Genomic DNA, 22,918 nt, shown 5'->3' with positions numbered 1-22,918 from the left:
AGTAGAGACTCAAACACTGTGTGAACCTGCAATACCAACTGTGACACACCATTTTGGTTGAAGTTCACAGAACTTGGAATAACCTACGTCAAGTACGTATCTGAGTTTGTAGGCAGAGTACATTTCTTTCAAATCTCATACCAACAGCAGGACTTTTTGTCCATCAATTCTTACCGACATACAATCTTTTTTGTAGCAACACAAATCCTTCTGAGTTCATCTTCCTCATAAAATTGCTGTATTCTCGTTGACACTTGAAAAGGTTTTAATGTATTCTTTGCTGGTATTGCCAGATTATCTTACTATTTTTTTCAAATTTCTAGCTGTTTTAAAAATTCGTTTAGAAACTCTAAATTCATTTGCAGTTTTTTCTACCAAGTACATAGGATCAGAATTAGAATTTGTAGTTTTCTTTGCTTGTCAGATATTGCGGCCTGGTTTTCAATTCTCAAGCAGCTTCTGGTAATCTTCACAATCAATGCACTTCTGTTGTCTTGTGCTAGATCCTTCTTCTACGTTAACAGCAGTAACGGATAAAATTTCTCGACAAATGACCTTTTGTGCTTGGCTAGTTTTCCTTTTGACATATCTGTGCAAATCTCGTCTACTTCCTCTTTCAGGTTTAAGGGGCGAAATCAAGTCCCATGACTTGCGTTAAGTTTCAACCTTTGAGACTCGGATGGATTGAATTTTGACGTGTCACTGGATGACTGTACAGCTGATTTTTCTTCTGAAAGTTTCCTTCTCCTACAACCTGCACACAGCTTCTGTCCTGGTTTAATATCTTCCCACTTCTTTCTTTTAACATAAGAGCTCTTTTTGTCTCAATGACATGTAGTGATCTTTTGACAGTGTTGATTTATGGTAATCGAACGGGTTGCAACAGTGGAGTTGCAGGTCTTTGTATTTAACCAGTAGCAGTTGTTCATGGGGAAGACATATAGATGCATCATCTGGTAGTACTTCATACCCTGTTCGCATAAGTAATAATTGTCTCTGTTCTTCTGTAAAGTCTGCACACATTTTAAATCCACATGTACTAGATAACCATTTGCTGTGGTATGCAGAGCTTTCATTTTTGCCTATAGTACGATCTTTAAGAACAACTCGCTTGATGCGTGTCATATTATATGCAAGAGAAAATTTATTAATGTAAGTTGATAACAAAGAGTAAATGTTCAATAAAACTCTACTTGCATATATATATATATATACTGCTTGCATAAATTACTACTTGCATATAGAAATTAAGTCTGTGGTGATTTTGTGAACTGACTAGAACTTGTCTGTAACTTACAACCATCAAAACACCAAACAAGGTACCAACACCAAAATTCATTCCTAATTATATCAAGCTTTGCTCTTTGTATTGCTTATGGTTTGGCATCATGGCCATTTTTGGGTAACAAAAAGATCCGTTTTTCGCATCCTTTCATGTTTTTCGCATTTCTAAGACCACATATCCCTTAAATCATATGCGCTAAAGTCTAAACATTTTATCTATTCTAAAGTAGTACGTTATAGTTTCTCTCTTTCAAATATGAATCTACTGACTTGACTTCACACAACTTTATGGGGTTTAAATATGGCACACATGAAACGTGCACATACTTTTTAAGGACATTTGTTAATTTATTGTACCAATTCTGAACCCCCAAGGGAATTTGTGACCAATTGACCTTCATCTACTCTAAAAGTTCTCGTAGGAAACAAATTTTGAAGGTTGTCAGAACTTCCAGTTGAAAACGGCAAGCACTTCAGAATGGAAGAAAACGTTTACTACTCGTTGTTGCTGAGACAGGAGCCATTTTAAAACGCTCTATTACCGCAACCAATACAGATATTCAAATCAAATTTGACTATTCTTCATTACTAGTGTCAGGTAACATTTGTGCATTATTTGAAACAAATCGGAGATGGTGGAGTTGGAACTTTTTTCAAAATTGGCCCACTGGACATGGAATGACCCTGTACATTCATTTTCCATTTATTATGACTGTGTTAATTATGATGCTCAATCTAAGAGTACTTAATATAAAAATAAATATAGGGTATGAAATTATAATATACTTGAAATAACATGGTAAAATTTATTGCTATCCTCATATTTTAAATCATAATATTTTACCCGAATACATTTCAAGTATTTTTCATGAAATCTAACTGTTAATTTTTTTGGTTTATAAGTTTACACGAAAATTTTTGGTTTATAAGTTTACACTTCATGGTTCGGTAAGTACCTTACTTGAAAACTGACTTGGTGGTTTTACATGAAAGCAAAGAAGAAAGGACAAAAAACTAGACAATTTCGTGTAAGCACAAAGTAGAAAGAGATATACAAATTCGAAATCAGTAGAAGGAGTCAGAAGTTCTTTTAAATTTTACGTTTATTTATTGGAATTTAGTACACATTCTTGACGTAAGAGATAAAACTAAAACCATTGCTATTTACGAGTACTTAGGAATCAGAGTATGTCGAAATATTACCATATTAATAAGTGATACCTTTCAATTAAAATGAATAAACTGAAGATAATATTATCAATTGTACACAATTGTGAAGCAATTATTATCATAAAAATTCAAAGTACAGTACAATAGATTAATAAGAATAAAACCAACGTAAATGGTTGTAACTTCTTCTTATCTTACATTACGAAACTTATTCGGAGATTATTTCTTTAACATCCAGTCCTGAACAAATACAATTTCAGGTTATAAATTAACGCATTTAAAGCAAATTAGGTTAGTTTGTCTCAGCACTTGTAAACTCAGTCTAAGTCTGTGGTAAGTAAGAACAGAATAAATATTGTTGCTATATAGAAAGATGTTGGATGTTGTAACTTCGTCATTAGAACTTACACTAATAATCATATAATTAGAATACTAGGGTATATCATCTGATATTATTCAGCTTTAACAGAATATATTGCGGGAATCGTAATTGAAGGAAGTTTAAATTGCATGCTTTTCTCAGACATTTCCTGTGTATATATATATATATATATATATATATATATATATATATATATATATATACATAGATAGATAGATAGATAGATACATAGATAGATAGATAGATAGATAGATAGATAGATAGATAGATAGATAGATAGATAGATAGATAGATAGATAGATAATTATTCAAAATATTCAACCTCATCAAAATTAAAATGAAATTTGTTCCTATGACGAGAAAACAGTTTTAACCACTTCCCTGTAAACAATACGAAACGTATTTTATTTTTAATCTAATCTGTATTGACTGATAAAAAACCATAAATGTATAATTTACATATACCTCTTATTTGTTTGTTTAATTATAACATATTTTGACATAAAATTACTGAAGTGAAAGGACTAAATTTTTTAAAGTTAATTTAATTTTGTATATTAAATGAACTTCCAATATAAGTGAAATATGCATTTACATATTACATTCTAAAGTTTGAAACTCGGAGTGATTGAAATAATTAATTTTAGTTTTAGATGATCATTTATTAAGTAGTCTAAGTGCATTACGCGAGTAAAACAAACTGAACATTTCTACTTTGCACAGTGCTAACAGCAAAACTTGTTATAAAATTAGCTAGTTTATCTGGATATCAGTAAGCATGACGTTAATGTTGATAGTGTTTAGTGTTACCAACCGCCCGGTTTTCAACCGAGCAGTTCCGCCTTAGCATTCGTTGTTAACTGTCGGATTCATTTGTCAGACTGTAAGAAAGGATACTGCTATTAGCAATAATTTCAGCTAATGCATTTCGTATAGTTTCTTTCTTTCCTACTATGTGTTACTGAAATTGGTTCGTTCCTTTTATTTTCTAAGAAGTATGCGTATATTCTTCGAGAAAGAAATGTTGAATAGTTAAGTAATTTTGTAATTAATTCGGGACTTTATAAAAGTATATTACAGTTGCTAAAATCAAAATTTAATGAACAGTCTGCATAGACAAATTAACTATTACCCCAAACAACTTTTAAGTAGAAAAGATTTTCAGAAGGAAGAAACACGTATGGAGTAATTAGAGAAATAAACCGCTCAACTTCTAATACATTTTCACATCCTTATGTCAAGTATTGAATTTTTTTATTATTATTTTTCAATTATTAAATGTACTGTATAAAGTGTTGTATGTCTAAAATATTTACTGTCGTCCAAGGGAAGAGAAAGTTCACGAGTCTCATAGGCAACACTATCACTAAAGTCATAGATCTCAAACCCTCCTTTAGTGTTACAAAATTTATAGAATAGAAACATATAAATTTTCAAAATTATTGCACCAATGTAATAAGGAACACATATCAATATTTAAAGAAGGTATAAAAGCTATTATACAATATAATATTGTTATTGTATTACAGCGTTTGTGGTCTTCTCGTGATACGGAAGAATTCCGAAAATTTCTAAATGAAATTAAAAAAAATCAGGACATACATTTTGTACATAACTCTAAAGCTTTCGAAGAATCAAGACAAGATGAAAGTTTTAAAAGAAACTTACGAATCGAGACGAGAAGTTCTTATTTCTCCCCTCGTTTTGCCTCGTGATAACACTAAAAATAGTTAATTTTTTTTTACCAACCTTAGTAGCGGAGATGAATTGTCACTTTTTCAGTTAAGAAGAATCGAAATACGAGACTCATACAATGAATTATTGTTACTTATTTTCATTTCTTATTCTATTGATAACATTTAAAAGTTTTAATTTGTGTTGCAGCACTATATAAATCAACAGTAGTTGCAGCACTATATTGTTTGTTTAGTAGTCTAACATGTAACACTTCCAAAGTGTAACACTTTGAGTTTGATAAAATTTGGCAGGTAGATACTACACTTGAAATAAACAAATACATTGTTTTAATTTTCTACGGAAAAGCGGTTTTAGGAGGCAAAACCCTCATCCAAAATTTTGAAAGTTGAGGCTTGAAAAGCAAGAAGAGGTGGACCGAAATGAATGAAAATGTGCACAGATATTTTAGGCGTAAGAGGAGAGAATACATAGTTGTATTTTCCTGAACAAAAGCAAACAAACAAACAACGGTTGAAAAATAACATGCAATAACGATTCAGTTTCAAATGTGACTATACGGTTGCCATACCATTGATAATATCGTCAGATTCGTAGACTCGTTGGGTGATAACAGCTGCTTAAATTTACCGAACAAAATATTTTTTGTATTATTAACACGCATTCAACTCAGTTGAGTGAATTCTAAGGTAAAAAAGACAGGCAAATTAATAAATAATGTATCTGATTCCCCTCCCTCTCTCCCTCTACACAGAACACACACACACACACACACACACACACATATATATATATATATATATATATATATATATATATATATATATATATTCGGTGTTTCGATATTTTCGATATTTTCGGTGTATATATATTTTCGAATTATTTTCCGGTGTTTCGTTTTTCGACGTGAGAGGGGCGGGACATAAGTATCACACTGATATGTTTACGTGGGACATATATGTCCCAGTGGTAGTGACATGAATGATAATCATCTATTTTCAATTATGATACGTATATTGTCAGAAAAACAGTTGGGTCGTGTTTATGATTACAAATAGTTTACATATCGGTCTCCTTTTCGAAATGACAGTACACGCAACCACTGCTTTTTCACTAGCACCTTGTTCTTCACTTTCATCTGTTCCATTATCACCACGTTCACATCCACTACTGTCTATTTGATAATGTTCATAAGAATTCTGTAAACCATTAGCAGGCTTCTCTTTACCAGTGGAACATCGATTTATAGCAATAACATGCGACAAATTGCCACGGGTTTTCTTTGAATGTATCGTGGGACACATACGTCCCAGTGGTAGTGAAAGGGTTAAGTTAGACAAACGAAAAATAAATCTACTATGTTATAGGTTTACATTGTTCAATTCATGCGAAGAAAACGAGATAAACTTTCAGGGGATAAAGAATCAATTTATGTAATTCAGGTCGCTACTATTGCCCAATTGAAATCCTCGTTGTCCCTTGTTCATGATCGTGTGGCTTAACCGTTTGAAATTAATATTTACGTTAAGCTGCTTTGTTATCATACAATTTAGATTGTAGAGGGTATCCTCAGGTAATTCTAGGTACAGAATGTATCTAAAAATACAGTATTTAACACTTTCTAACTGCAATGTCACTGAAATTCATATCCAAAGGGAAAGTAAGAACTCAAATATGCACATATATATGCTTATGGTAATGAAAATAATATAAAGTTCGAAACACTTCTGAAGTTGGGAACACTTCTGAAGTTGGGAACACTTCTGAAGTTGGAAACACATACGATATATGTGTTCGCAATGGTCAGACGGTGCCCAAAGCCTGTTTGTGGTGTTGCATTAGACAAGCTCCGTCCTAGGTGAAGATCTGTAAAGCAGCAACATACAGTAAACTAAACAGATGCTGATAGTGTAAAATTGGCGACAGCTGATTTCTAAAGTGTGTAAATAATTGGGGCTTAGTTATCTGGTACAAGCGTGTCGATAGTGACAAGTGTGTTTAGTATGTTGCAAGTGACCGTGACCATGGCAATGATTATCCACTAACAAGGAAATGGTCCCAACCTGACACGTCCGAATTGAACGAAATTTCGTATAGATGCTAATTTTAGGTCGATGAGTAACGTGAGAATAGTCATTGGATTCGCTTTTGTGTTCTTTACGAGATATACAGTGTGATAAAAAACAGAATGCACAATAAGATAATTATGCAATCCGAGACTGAATTGGATTAAATTTCGTATGGATACTAATTTGTTCGACGTGTTGTCTGCGACGCATCTCCATCTAAAATAAGTTTCCTGCTGTTATTCCATCATTTTTCACAATTGTATACATATGGAGGGAGAAAAATAATCCTAATTTAAAACTTGAATTTTCTTTTAATGACTCGTTGATATAGGGAAACACTTTTGACATTTACACACACGACGTAACCTTACCAATGAACTTACTACTAATGAATTTTCCATAATTTTTCACCAGCATTCTTCCGCATTAACCATAAGAATGAAGTTTGCAGCTGTGATACTCCTTCTGACAGTCTCTCGTTTTGGTCAGAGTGCATATCATGTTTCAAGAAACTCAAACCTTGAGAAAGGGAATTTGAGGTAAATATTTTTATTCTTAAATTATATTCAGCAATCGAATTACCAGTTATATTAATTTTTCAGCAATTTAATAACGAGTTCTAATAATTATTTTCAGCAAATAATACCTGCGCTCAAATTAGTTTGATTAATTGATTAATACCATATTTGATAACAGAAAATACGACTTTATACATATATATATAATACCATATATTTCACGTCTTTGGTTATTGTGGAAGGCAAATTATAAATGTTAAATATTATTGCGAATACTTGATTTAGTTTCGAGTAACATGAACATTGCTTCCAACATGAAAATATCTTCAAATATAAAGAGAAATTTGTAGATGGTCGCAAAATAAACTAAATTCAGTATACATTGTAGAATACAAGAATCATAACACCATTGTAGATGATCAGTTCAACAGAGGGGCACATTATAACCACCTTGTGGCAGCAAATATGTAATAACGACTTTCAGTAGCTTTTTGATTCATGGAACCAGCAAACTGACAGCGAGAATAAAACTAAAAAATCCAAAAGCTCGCAAAATATAGAATACCATTTATAATAAGAGTATAGTTTTGATATGTTGCAAATAAAAGTAGGGATAAACTAACATCGATGTTAAAAAATGTTCGAAAACATTCATGAGCTATGGAAAGAGCAGTGTAGGAAGTATATTGTATATCAGAGTCGAGAGACTAGAAATCTAAACAAAGAATGAACATGATAAATGATGCATATTACGATGACTTAAAATCAGATAATTGTAAGTACTTAAAGCTTATAACAGTAAACTCGATATTATTAACTTCTTTAGGAGCAAGATGAGCTAGTATATAATCAATGTTATGAATATAAAATAATAAGAACAGTTTCTTAGAAAGCCGTAACTAGCCGAGGAAAATATATTAAGATAAATATACATTCCAACTAATTCCGAAAATTCCAAAATGTACTCAACTTTGTATTTGGTAATCTCTTAGGTATTTAAATACAAAACAGCAGAAAGGATTGCAAAATACGCATCAGGCCCCAATTGAGGTATTTAAATCATTAAATTCTAGTCGTTAACTTAACTATTGAGAAAATAAAGTGTCACAAATATCGAAGATCTTATTTCACTGAAGACAACCATAGTTTAAAAAATTCAATCAACAGCTAATTAATATGAAAGAACGTGAAAATTGGTTTTGAAATAGTAGCTTGCTCGTAATGTGATTTTTAATATTGTTTCCTACCTAATAATATATTAAAACTAACACAATGTTAACTTTAACAATGGTTAAATCATTGCCCCAAAATAAAGTTGTACGACACATTTTGGAGTTTTCCGAGCCACCAATGGTATCATACTGCATAAAACATGATTGACATATACTGGAAAGCTGGTTTGTCCATTACTTAGTATATGGGATTAGTATACCGCCAATCTGTCAGTGAAGCATTGATTTGTATGTAAGCATATTTACAATTAGAGAAATCTATGGTGAGATATATTGATTCTGGAAGAAAAAATCCTAACTGATCAGTAAAACATACATAAACTTTAACATAATCATTTAATGAGGAGATTATACATAAACTTCAACATAAGCATTTAATGAGGATATTATTTATTGCTAAATATGAGACTGAGGTTCCCAAAGGCCATAGGTAATGATACTTTGGATTATATTTCTATCCCCTTTTCAATTTGACTTTAGGTGCAATTTCTGACGTATGTTTCACATGTACATGCTAGCATAGATTGCAACGTGTTTTCTAAAATGCTATGTAAATGTGTGCTTAGCTATCTACGTAAAAATAAATAAATGAAATAGTGAAACAAAATATACTTCTTTCCTTCACACTTGCTCTACACTTCTTTTTACTTGAAAACTATTTCAGATTCTTTCCAATATCCCATGATGACTATAACTTTTATGTTGACGAATTATTAAGTGAGCTTTCTCAAGAGTTAAAAACAGACGGAGACCTTCTTGAACTCGAGAGTGATTTTGGATATTTTCTTGACCCGGTAAGATATTAATCCTTGTTTTTAAGAAGTTTTTGTGATTTTCTAAACATTATTAAATACCTTACTAGACAGTTGTAAGGCACAGTAATGTTAGCACAAATTGGTACTTTAAAGAATACATTTTGTAATTTTGGTCCCCTAAGGCTCCTTTGTGCTATCCTTATATTAGAAATTAGTTTTTCTTAAATAAAATAAATTCCAAGTAAATTGCATATGTTACTGTAGTTGAAGCTCTGAAGCTGGTGTAGATTGTACAATTTAATAAGATAAAAATAAATATAATTCCAGTATATTATGAAAATGAATTATTATACACCCCTCCCGATTGCTTTGGATTATTATGTTTTTTTAATAATCCAAAACAAACAAAAGAGACATAACAAGTATTTTTAACTATTAATAACAATAAAAAATTAAGGGAAATTTAATTAATATTATTTTAAAAATTTGTATATCCTCTAACATTAAATAATCAATTTTCTTTCGAAGGGGATGATAGTAGGGTCGTAGGATAAATACAACATTCTGACTAAGAAAATTGGTCAACCTTACAATAGTTTGAGAAACATTGAGTTAGAGAAAACTACAATATAGTTAAACATTTGATAAGAACTGCATACAATTTCGTTGTTTGATTTCAGGCTGACAATGAAACAATCATTGACTTCAGATTAACAGATGGTATATTTCATGATATATCAAACATCAGACGTGGAGAGTATGTTTCTTATTCATTTGATAATGAAAAAAATTTACTTGACTTACGTTTTGACATTGCTTATGTGAAGGCTCAGGTATGTTCAATTATGATCTATGCTTATACACAATATTAATTTGTTTTCCTCTTGATGTAACAATCTTGATCACTTGATTGCACTAAATTCTACAGTAGTTACGTTGGAAGCGAAATATTATGTTTCCTTTCAATGCAATTTATACATTTCTTCGTGATTTTATTACTTCTAATGTATATTAATTATGCAATAGTTTATATTTTTTATAATGATAAAATAAATCTAAATCATAAAGTTAGACTTTCTTCTTTTTTAATGTTGCGGAATATGCAAAGGGATACAAATTACTATTATTCACATCTTAGTATTGAAATGAAAAATGAAATGAAATCTTTAAGTTTAACGTCCCACGATTATGCCGGTTAGGCTAAAGGAGACGGTGATAATGAGAAATGAGTGAAATGGTGGAATGAAGAAAGTGGAAGGAAACGGGAGAACCCCGACAAAACCCACGAAGACGATGTTTGTTCACCACAAAGTCCACACGGCGCGGGCTGAGATCTAACCAGGGACCCCAAGCACCGGAGGTGAACGCCTACCACTGAGCCACCGCGCCCCCATCTTAGTACTGGTTTAAGCATAAAATTTTTAAATATATTTTTTCAGTATTGCTATTAGAACCAAAAAACAACTACAACATATAACGATATACTTTGTATCGTTTAATAATTACCTGTACCTTGGGCAGAAAGTGCTCATACTCAAGCACTATACTTGATATAGTGTTAATTTAAAAATAACAAAAGAAGAATGTTTTTAATATATGTAAGAAATATACATTATTATATAATTCGTTGCTATGTAGTTGTTGATAGTTACCTAACAAACGTGTACGATTGGAAGGCAGTCTATGTGCATATTCGTTCATAAAGAATCAACGAATAAAACTGTTTAATACGTATCACCGTTTTGTAATTTCAGTATAAAAGGTGAGAATACAAGTAAATGTACTCACAGAAGATATTTTGAGGTGTGAATAATTACTACCACAAAAACTTAACTTAAATTATTAGCCGAACCAGGTTAACGATTACCTTGAGTGAATCGTTGTAAAAATTTTGGTGCCGAAACCCGGGAACTTGTAAATTCAATTCCCGAAGTTAAGTAAGGGTGAATTTACTTCTGCAAAAAAGTTAATGACTACGAACTTGACAAGACTGAGAAGTGGTAGAATAATCTCAAGAAATATGAACGGGGAAACAATGGAAAAAGAAATCAGTGATAGTGATAATGGTAAACAAAGTGCAGCACCAGGAATGACACTAGAAGACCGAATATTACTACTCTTACAACGGCAAGAACAAAGCCGAAAAGAAGATATGGAACGGCAAGAACAAAGCCGAAAAGAAGATATGGAACGGCAAGAACAAAGCCGAAAAGAAGATATGGAAGCCATAAAGCAGACGATGGAGCAGAAGTCAGATGAGACGATACAATTTATTCTTCGGGCGATGAATGACATCACCTCGCAGTTTGACGAAAAGTTAAAAAGAATATCTGAGGATTGTCAAGATAGTCACAGCCATCTAATCCAAGAAGTCAGTGGTGTAAAAAGGGATTTAGAAGCAATAGAATCTTCTGTACGTCAACAAAAAATCCAGGTTACGGATAACTTCAATCAGATACGTGCGAACACGCAGTTGATAGCTATCTTACAAGAGGAAATTAGGACACTACAGATCAAGGACAACACGTACCCCAACAACACGATTAATGATCGTGTGGAATTCCCTTGTTCGCCAGAGATGACCTCGCCTTCACCCGTATCTGATGAGGACATTATTTTGGAAGAAAATCATCCGAGGAGTTCAGATGGGCGGAAAAGAGACGGTGTAACTACACATCTCACCATAGATAGGAATTGTCACTCAAGAAGAACACGGAATGATAAAAGGAAGGTAAAGTTAAGCGTAAAGATGAGTGAAATACGTGCCATGAGTAAGTTCAGTGGTAAGTGTAATGAGAATGCTACTTCTTTCCTAGAAAAATTTCAGGACGAGTGCAATATAATGTGTATAGATAGATCACAATATATGAAATTAATCCCTCATTTATTACTCCCACCATTTTCTTTATGGTTTAAAGCAGTACGAGATCACGTTAGTACGTATGAGGAGTTTAAAGCAGCGCTAATCGCAAATTATGAAAATGACTTTTTGCTTGCAAATAGAGATGCCACGATTAGAAACCAACATTTCAATCCTCGTTTGCACAAATCCGTTGTGGAGTTTGTTGTAAATACATACAATGAATTAAAAGTCGTAAATCCATTGCAATCAGAATCTAGAATCATAGCATCAATTCGAAATTTGTTACCGTTCAAGTTACAACAGATCCTGTTTTCTACACAGTGTATGAGTTTCAACCACTTATTAATGCTTGTTCAATGTTATGAAACTCAATACCATGCTCTGAATCAACAAGCAGGAGTAGGTAAAAGTAAAAATAATTCAGATCATTTTGTACCTTTTCGGAATCTAAATATCCGTAGTGTGAACGATACGGAGCACAACATAAATCGAGTGAATTTAAGCAATCAGAACGAGCAAAATAGGCAAAGATATGTTGGTAATCAACCTAACCTAATCAATCGTGACAATAATTATGTCAGATCACTCAACCGAAGTAGACACAAAAACAATCGAAATACATGGCGAAATTCTAGAAATGCTACAAATCCTATGTATAAACATAATCGTTGTTCAAGAGATGGCACTTCGTATCAAAATCAGAATCACGACGCAATACATGTACAAAATAGTACGGAACCTAATCATGATTGTGCAGTACAATGTACTTTATTAGAATCATATGCAAATACGAATTTAAGCTGACTACAATTGATGAAGTAAGGGTTAAACCCATATTAGCTATAGATTTTCATGAACATTTATTTTATTTTTATTCGATTTAATTTTCTTTAATTCTCATTAACCAATGATAATTTTCAAATGATTTTAATTCTCTCTTGTTAATGTGAAGAATTATAATTCGATTTGTAATTGATTAAAGGCAAAGGTTATTTATATTATATGGATTTGTGTTGAGAATTTGTTGTCAAAGATTATGTTAAGAATAAGGTTCATTCTATTAAGCTATTTATCCGACGACTGTCTTTATGCGCTACCTTACATATTACTCGAATAAGATTCTTCTATATTCTGACGCTTTATTGATACAATGTATATTTTAAAACATCATCTAATGTAGTTATTATATAAGGCGCCCTGGAAAGATCAAACATTTTTTTCTTTACGTCACCGTTTGTAATAATGATTGAAACTGTTAATCATTGAGATTTATGTTTTAAAAAGTAATTTGCCTTTTACCGATTTTGACTTCGCACCCTTCATTGATTAGATTATTAAGCGACGACGTTTTTATAATAAAAGATAAATAATAATGGAAGGAAAGATTTATTATAAATGTATTTATATATATATGAAGCTTAATGAAGATATATATACGAGGGGCGATCAAAATGTAAAGGACATAAGTAATGTAATACCATTATTGTAAACGGACCAGTGGTTCTTAAATATAAAAGCCAAGCTCGCTTGTAACTTTTATATTCAGTCCCATCGTCGGGCGACATTTTTATATAACGAGATACTTTGTATCGTTTAATAATTACCTGTACCTTGGGCAGAAAGTGCTCATACTCAAGCACTATACTTGATATAGTGTTAATTTAAAAATAACAAAAGAAGAATGTTTTTAATATATGTAAGAAATATACATTATTATATAATTCGTTGCTATGTAGTTGTTGATAGTTACCTAACAAACGTGTACGATTGGAAGGCAGTCTATGTGCATATTCGTTCATAAAGAATCAACGAATAAAACTGTTTAATACGTATCACCGTTTTGTAATTTCAGTATAAAAGGTGAGAATACAAGTAAATGTACTCACAGAAGATATTTTGAGGTGTGAATAATTACTACCACAAAAACTTAACTTAAATTATTAGCCGAACCAGGTTAACGATTACCTTGAGTGAATCGTTGTAAACAAATAATATATATTATGAAATGGTTGGAAAATTGCTACCTTTATCAGCTATTGACCTTAATTCCCTCACAAAATAAATGGGCAGAGTTATAACAATCTGAGATTAAATACATATTCATCTTCTAAGTTATTTTAATACAATTTCATATTTTCCCCTTTATATAATATATGTTTCTCGCGCACTATTAGTATATTTTATTAAGTTTATTTAATGATTAGTAGCACTCCATCTGAAATGTACTAGGTATATCACTAACAAGTTAGAACATGAAAAATGTTTATAATATTGTAAATCACAACTACATTTTTTACTAAATATCGACCTACTGACCATATGGTGAGGATTTGATACCCAGTGGAGGCACAATTTTATTCCCATTTTTTCTCACTTCTACAGATGATACATTTCTCATTCAATCTCTGTAAAATGCTTACTTACAGAGACATTAATCGCAACTGGAGTACTATTATGCCCCTTATATGCCGAAGGAAATACGTGGAATATTTCCCCTTCATAACACGTATTCATCTCGGTGTTTCCAGAATAGATCTACCCGTTATCTTTGCTACTGCAGAGAATTAATTCTTATTTTTTCAGTTAATAATCTACAGTAGAATAGGGATTATAACGATGTAACGTTCCACGTATTCTTTCCTCGGCACATGCTGTAATTATGGACTAACCATAGAATATGAGAAATTGTAACTTCAGAAAATACCGACGTATTTATTCCTCCGCATTCAATATTATACATACAGAAACAGAAATTTGGTTTAAACTGTAAGTGCACTGGCATTGAACTTGGGATTCCTGACTTTTGTACAGTGCACCTTAGTATCTTTCAAGAATTTTGACTATTTCAACAAAGGATGCCATTGAAAGAGGATAAATCAGATGTGTCAATAGTTAAGAGAGGAGATGAATTTTTGAACTGCTGGTTGTAGAAGCAAAGAACATAATACATGGAGTACGAATATCTGATTTGCTATATAATCATACATACTTCTCCAGTAGGGTGTAGCGAAGGTGTTCATTCTATAGTATTATAGCTCTTCTGTTACCCTGTACAAATATAAAAAAGTTCCGATCTGGCGTTCAGAAATACAGGACACGTTTCTTTGCACGAATATTGGAAAGTTATCAAAAAGAAATACAGAAAAAATTTTGATTAATTTCACGAGGAACAACAATATATAACTGACTAACTGTATATCCTATCGAACGCGGAGTTTCAATTCCGCGTTCACAAAAGCTCTCCACTGACTTCTATCCTTAGCCAAGTGGATCCAGTTCCTACATTGTATACCTATTTCTGCAAGATCCATCTTAATATTGTCCTCCCATCTACGCCTAGGTCTACCTAATGGTCGTTTCCCGATTGGTTTTCCAGTTAAGACTTTGAAAGCGTTACTATTTTCTTCCATCCGACACACATTCTATGCCCACCTAAGCCTCCTACACTTGATGACCCTAACGATGTTCGGCAAACCTTATACATAATGCAGTTCCTCGCTATGAAATTTCCGCCATTCCCGTTTCTTTGGGTCCGAATATTCGTCTCAGTATCTTGTTCTCAAATACTTTTAGTCTATGTTCCTCCCTCAGAGTAAATGACCATATTTCACAACCACACAAAACAAGAGATATGATTATCGTTTTAAGTCTTTTGAGCTTCAAACTCCTGGACAGAATTCACGACGACAAGAGATTTTGAACTGAATAATAACACGATTCCCTACTTCCCTACTTTCAGTCGGCATTTAATTTCTTCGTGAATATAATTGTCGTCTGTTAATATTGATCCTAGATATTTGAGACTATCCATTTTATCAAAAGTATTATTTAATATTTTAACGCATCCATAATTCAGCATATTACGGTCCCAATGCACTCCCATGTGTTTAGTTTTCTATGCGTTTACTTCTAAACCTATATCCCTGCAAGCGTTTAATAAGGCCTCAGCATTTCTTTATATTTTTCTACTGTTATCTCCTATTAAGTTTCCATCATCAGCATGGGTGGCGTACTTAAAAAGATAGGTTACATTGCGTTATTCCTGTAGTTTCTGGGCTTAACGTACACCAGACGTATAACCGAAAACGCATGTTTTATAATCCTTCCTATATAAGTGTTCCATCTATACGTACTTTCCGTATGAAACAATATAGGCGGTCAGGATCTCACATATAAATGGACGCATATAACATATAGCTGACGAAGGTAACATAAGTATATGCATGCGATATACGGAAAGCTGTTAGATGCCAGACATGCTGCAACGGCATGATGTAACATCTAAAGGCAGTGTCTATGTAGCATACGGATAACGTATGCTCTGTACTGAATTCTATAGTAAGCAAGAGGATAACGTATATTTGTACAATATATCGCTGTCCGGGGAACGGATTTTTCTCTGTGTACGCTATAACCTGGTGAACACCATTCAACTCTAGACCCTGGTTGCTATCTTTGATTTTCCTTATAAACGTATCCCAGGACAAAAATTAATAATAACGGCGACAGCGCATCTCCTTGTTTCAGGCCAAACTCTTTCTATTGTTATCGCTGCTACCAGGAAGTGATCAGTGTCCCAATCAACCCCTCTAAAGGACAAAACATCAATTATGCTAGATTGTCTTTATCTGTCTACTAAAACATGATCAATTTGATTATGTGTTTTCCGTCTGGTGAAGTCGAAATGTATTTATGAATGTCGTGATGTCCGAATTATGTACTCTTCACGATAATGTTTTTGAACGATATATACAGTTTGAAAATTTGATATACAACACTATTTTGCTACAGAGATCACAAATGCAATATTATCATGTATGTATTTTAGAAATTATATACCTTCGGAGTGAACATGATATATGAATGGGGGAACGAATAATATTACTTATTTCTTTTGAAGAGATTGAGGCTTTTTTAATAACATGTCTGAAGAAGGAATATTCCAATATGATTTACACTGATGTTTACGCATATCTTTAGAGCTACAACAAATAATCAAACTTGTATGATAGAGACATTTTGATAAATATAATAATAACATTTACATGAATGAATTTCCGAAAGTTCAGAGCTAAAGAATTTCTGAAATAAAAAATTAATATTATTCATGGTCCTGGGTGAATTCAAGACATAAAAATGTATTCTGATATACGTGAAGTTCTTTTCCATAGAGTACAAAATTGCAATTTTTTTCTTGAATTCAATTTGAAGATAATTTCACATAAATATTATAATGAATATGTATGGAATAATAAAAAGAGAAACCAAGATAAAATTTATTCCTGTGGTGACTAGGTTATTCTACTACAAGTTGTCCAGACGTTCTGTATTAAGCAGGACTTTCCATTTTTTAGAACGTTATCCACTATGCCGAGAAAAAATCTAAACGGGATCCAAATTAGTCCCTATTTTAAAAACCTTCCTATTTACAGTTCGTAGCTAGAAACTATAATCAGAAATTATCATTTAAAACATGTTTCTTGTTGAAACCTCTACAACATATTGAAGGAAAATTATTCTTGTTACAAGAAATTCAGTAATAAAAAGAGAGATTTAAGTGGCAAGCGATGTCGCTAATCCTGGAAAGTAACGCAAACACTAAAATTGGAATAATATTAAATAATAAATTATTATTTTGAAAAAAAATAGATACATCTCATCTGCATGAATAAAGGGATAACACTGACTGAAACTAGGCAGATAAGTAAATCATGCCTATTTGCTATGTGTCAGTTTTCTATTCTCTATATTTCGGTACACTGTCCTACCATGTATTTCTATTATGGAAAATACTCGAAAAAGAAAGTTACCAGGAAGAATGTACCTTTTATTAAATGTGAACTAAAATATGTCTTTCGACTTCAATCCTTTCGTTAAAATGGAAAAAAAATATGAAAACAGAAATACTGTATATTTTAATTTAGTATCAGGTTGTTTTTCAAATCAAAATTTCTGATAATTTCATCGTATCTAACATATTTTATAATACATTACTAAGATGAATCTGAAATGAGAAATTATGTAATTATTTCAGGTGAACTTTAAGTTTTCAATTCGCATTAACAATGGGGATCTATATGATGGAGATGTCGTCGATGTAGTTAGTACATCGTCAGGAATTACCATGGGTCTTATTATAGATTACAATAATTTAAATTGGTTTATGTTCCCCACAATAGTTTCAAACTTCCGGTAAGTAACGTAATGTACTTATCAATATGCTAATCAAGGATATATTTATATTTCTTTAGTTCACAGAATAAGGTAACTACTAGAAAAAAAACCGGCTGTAATGTAATTATTTAGTTCGATTTACTACAGTAGTTGATATTAACCGATAACTTTAGTAGAACTTTATACCTATATGATGTTTAAATTCACTCATATATATCCATCCGTTCTCATTAATCATGAACAAATTAACTAGAAAGATAATAAATGTTGTTGGATGCAAAAGTATTAGAAAACAATTTTTCAACAAAATTGATTTGAAAATTTAAATTTTAACTAACACAAGCTTGCAAAATGCAAACATAGTTGTTTTCCTTAATCTCAATATATAATCAGACTTCAGTGATAGGCATAGTTGTGTGATTCAGACGTTTTAATAGAATATGAGCATCCAACTTCTGCCTTATATTTAAAAAAAATATGTTTCACGTTGTACACAGAGTACGCCAATAAGCCATAAAGACTCTATGTATGTTGTTATTCAACAAATATATAATAGCGTGACATGATATATAAGTATATTGATAAATATATATATATACAGAAATTTAAAGAATTTATTGTTTGTTGATGGAATTCATAGGTAAGAGTACTCTTTCATGGTAGAAGTTTCCATTGTAGTGGTTATATACGTATATTGTTCTTTGTTTGTTATATCTGATAAAGATACGTTTAGTGCTGGATTAATGCTCGTACTCAATAAGCTAGGAAATAGTATGGGCATTATAAACAAACATCAGTATGTAGAACCAAACATTAAAGACTATGCTGAATATATGATAAAGAAGGGACCTAATTCATCATTCACCAGCACATTTATTATACCCACCTTAAATATATGCATGATAGTATTAAGTAAACAGTGTCAGCTCTTAGGCTTATTAATTAAATCTCATTATATGGAATTAAACTACTAGCAATAACAACTTCGTAATTACAATTCAATATAAGAATATGACACACACAATGAAGTTATAGTTAGATCCTTATTTGGAAAATGACCATTAACTAAATATCTATTATCTTACAGCATTTCTTTTAAACTCCAACATTTGTTTAATATAAAGTTGGAAAGTCGCAAGATTTCGTATGTTAGTGCAATGAGTTTAACGATCTACCTGAAGACAGAATATTTTATTCCTTTCATTAGCATCAGTATATAGGCTACTTCTCTCTATAGTACGCAATGTAGTTGGTGTTATATACAAGTAATAGGTAAAAGTGCATGACTAAGCTATCTCAAACATTACGTTACAAACAGAAAATAATAGTTGTTACGTTCTCATTTCTAAAAAAAAAATAAAACAACAAATAGGTCCTATACTTCTTTGCAAGTAACGAAAATTATATTGCAGAAAATACGAAACACTTACGAGGGGGTATCGTAAAGTTTTAGTTATCAGCAGGAAGTTATTAAGATAAAATGATGAAATTTTGTCAGTGTTATATTTCGTTCTTATGTGCATGATGTTCAGGAAATTAGTTCATAGTGATTGTTATTTCTTACAGGGTGTGCCTAAAGTGACCAAAGTGCATGATGGATAAGATTGGGGCTCGCAGTATGATAAAGTTCCTGCATTTGAAGGGTAATAATGCCAGACAAATTCACGACGAGATGAAGGCAGTATATGGCGATGATTGCCCACCTTATGATACCGTCGTAAAGTGGAATAAGAAATTCCAAACTGGTCATATGTCCCTCACAGACAACTTCATCCCTGATGGACGATGCTGCCACTGTGAAGAAAGTGGAGTGTTTAATTTTTAAAGACAGACTTGTAAAAATCTAAACGATTATGAATGAGACTGGTCTCAGTTATTGTAGTGTGTGGAAAAATATCCATGACTAACTTCACATGTCTGAGATATCCACGCACTGGGTTCCTCGTTTGCTAACACCTTTTCAGAACCAGCAGCTCATTTATTTCAAGTTGCAGTAGACAAAGAAAGAGTGTGTGGCTTCCAGGTGTTGCAACATCCGCCTTACTCTCCCGACCTCGCATCCAATGACTTTTCCCTGTTTCCCCAATTGAAGAATCCATTGCTTGGTCGCCATTTGGACAACACAGCTGACTCATTCATGATATGGAAGTCTTATACATCTTGCACTTTGGTCACTTTTGGTACACCCTGTAAAAACTAACAATCATTAGGAGCTATTTTTTTCTAATATCACGCACGTAAGAACCAAACATAACTCTGACAAAATGTCATCATCATATCTTAATAATTTCGTGGTCATAAATAAAACTTTACGATATCCCCTCGTATTGTTTTAAAGATAAATCATCATCATCATAGGTATGCTGCCTTTATTGGCAGGTAACTTGCCGCAGCTGAGAAGCTTCCATGCTTCACGGTCCTCCGCTAACTTCTTCGTCTTACGGTATGATCTTTCTGTTTCTATATCATCCATTAATTGTAGTCTCCTTCACCCCCTTCCTCTCTTTCCCGACACCATACCCTCTAGGACGTCCCTCATGATACAATCTCTTCTTAGGCAATGTCCCAACCAGAACCCTGCAAACCCAGGCCCGAAGACGGCCCGGCCCGACCCGAATGGATCTGAATTCTGTGCCCGGCTCGACCCGGCCCGAATCTCGAGCCGGGCTCTAACCGGGCCGGGCACAAATCGGGCCGAAACGGGAAGAGCACAAATCGGGCCGAGCCGGGCCGGCCCGACTCGGCCCGAACACTGTGAAAGACGGATCGGAAACTAATGTTGGCAGCCTGTGTTAATCGTAATGTGTTTGGCATGGGCAGCGATTAGGGGGGGCAAAGGGGGGCAGTTTCCCCCGCACTTTTTTGAAGTAACCAATTAATGTATATAGTTTCATTTGGAAATGTAACGATTTTGTATGTGTTACTGATTAATAGGAAAAAATGCTGCCATATAATATATATTATTTGCTGTTGCGTGAATACGTATTGGTTGCCTTCCCGTGGAGTAAAGAAAGCTACAGTAATTGCGTTTTAATCGCCACAGAAAATAACCCCAAAAAATAACCTATTGGAGCACAATTTCAGCATACTTTCATTTCTTCTTACAAGGGCTCGATATGTTAGTGAGCCGCTTTGAAGCTACTCGAAAGAACATTATGCAAAAAAGTAGGGCCTATTTCACAAGTTATTCTTTAATTGCACCAAAATTGACAGTTCCTAAAATGTCTTTTCTTCTTTCTAAAGTAAGGAATATCGATTAAAAAGAGCGTGATAAGAAACAACTTCTACCTTTTCCATTGTTTTGTAGTGTAATATACGAGTGAAGTGTTGTGTTTAAGGATGTACGAGTGTATATATAATAAAATTTAGTAAATTGAACATAATTCTAGGTTTTAAGTTTATTTTGTATAACTGAAGTGTGGATTGATTCTAAGTATTGTTGTGTTTTGATGTGTTCCAAGAAAGTGAAAACTGCACCTAATGGCAACGAACATATTTCAAGAAGTTGCAAAAGCAAATATTTCTTTAAATGTTGTAGCATATGCTTGTAGTATTTACTGCCTTTCATTTTCTAAGAGTAATAACATACATTTAATAGCATGTGTGGAATTAAATATTAAGTTTTTCATTAATCCTCAGTTTCAATATAACTTTTGCAAAACAAGCATCATTATTCATTACTATGATTAATATTATCCTTTCTATTTATTTGTTTTGCAAATTTATTAAATAATCTGATCACACAATTTTCCAGACAGAATTTTAAGATGTTCATGAGCTAGGAATCAAATCTCTTCTTACACTTTCGTTGTTTAAGAGTACAAAGGGCTAGTATCTACTTGCGTTGTTCTTCTCAATTTACTTAATAAACTATTATATACGATATACGGTATATTAACTGAAAATATAGTATCCTATTAGTTATACAACCTTTCGTCAAACAAAATGTTAGAAACAACCAGGAAAACTAACATTTATATACAAATATTCAGATCATGTCTTGCCCCCTCACTTTTAACGTCCAACCGCCGCCACTGATATTTGGGAAATTAACTCTTTATTCAAGACTGTAAAGTACTGTACTTCTACTACTCTTATTACTACTACTACTGCTACTGCTATTATTATTATTATTATTATTATTATTATTATTATTATTATTACTACTTCTACTACTACAACTGCTACGAGCGTCAGAGTTGACATGTCCGGTGGTACATACTTTATAATCTAAGTACAGAAAAAATCGAAGAAATACTAGTTATTATGGCCAGTCTGGTCAGTAGAATGTTGAGTTGATTGAGTTGATTTTAGTTTAGCGTCCCTTTCAGCAGCAAGGCTATATGAGACGTGGACCTACTGATTAACGTGGAATCCGAACCACATGAGCTCCCGCCGGGAATCGAACCCGGGTCTCCCACGCCAAAGGCGCGTACGCTAACCGCTTAGCCACGGAGGACCTCTGGTCAGTAGAATGCATTCACATCTGGTGCTAGAGGTCGTCGGATCGATCCCTCCTCGTGTTATGTGAGCTTTGTGGTGGACAAACATCGTGAGTGTGGGAGTTTTTGGATTAGCCCGTTTTCGTCCACTGTCTTCATTCCACCAATTCATCCATCATCATCCATACGTCTTGAGCCGTAATTGCCTAAAGAACATATGAGAAAGTCAAGTCCTTGACCTACTAATTAGAATTTATTCCGCTACCATTAGACCACGGAGACCGAAACCATGAACTGGCGTGTTCATAAGATTAGCGCAATTTGTAGTAATGTT

General features: G+C 32.9%; 1 protein-coding gene across 1 annotated transcript; it reads left to right on the top strand.

The window, feature by feature from the left end:
- Positions 1-2,689: 2,689 nt before the first annotated feature.
- LOC145692419 (uncharacterized) lies at positions 2,690-19,724 on the top strand. The gene is made up of 6 exons (XM_081767726.1): positions 2,690-2,787; positions 7,015-7,139; positions 9,015-9,144; positions 9,786-9,938; positions 18,003-18,160; positions 19,709-19,724. Exons 2-6 carry the CDS (start codon positions 7,039-7,041, stop codon positions 19,722-19,724), a joined length of 558 nt encoding a protein of 185 aa, XP_081623852.1. The 5' UTR covers positions 2,690-2,787; positions 7,015-7,038.
- Positions 19,725-22,918: the final 3,194 nt, after the last annotated feature.

Source organism: Thermobia domestica, chromosome 8 (genome assembly GCF_964235325.1).
Source record: "Thermobia domestica chromosome 8, izTheDome1.hap1.1, whole genome shotgun sequence".
In the NCBI taxonomy this organism is placed as follows: Eukaryota; Metazoa; Arthropoda; class Insecta; order Zygentoma; family Lepismatidae; genus Thermobia; species Thermobia domestica.
This window is presented reverse-complemented; position numbering and strand designations above follow the sequence as displayed.

Bases quoted from the DNA above. Each gene is read 5' to 3' on its own strand.
- LOC145692419 (XM_081767726.1), top strand. From the start codon at position 7,039: ATGAAGTTTGCAGCTGTGATACTCCTTCTGACAGTCTCTCGTTTTGGT. The intron at 7,140-9,014 runs GTAAATATTTTT...AAACTATTTCAG, and splicing joins CTTGAGAAAGGGAATTTGAG to ATTCTTTCCAATATCCCATG. The intron at 9,939-18,002 runs GTATGTTCAATT...TAATTATTTCAG, and splicing joins TTGCTTATGTGAAGGCTCAG to GTGAACTTTAAGTTTTCAAT.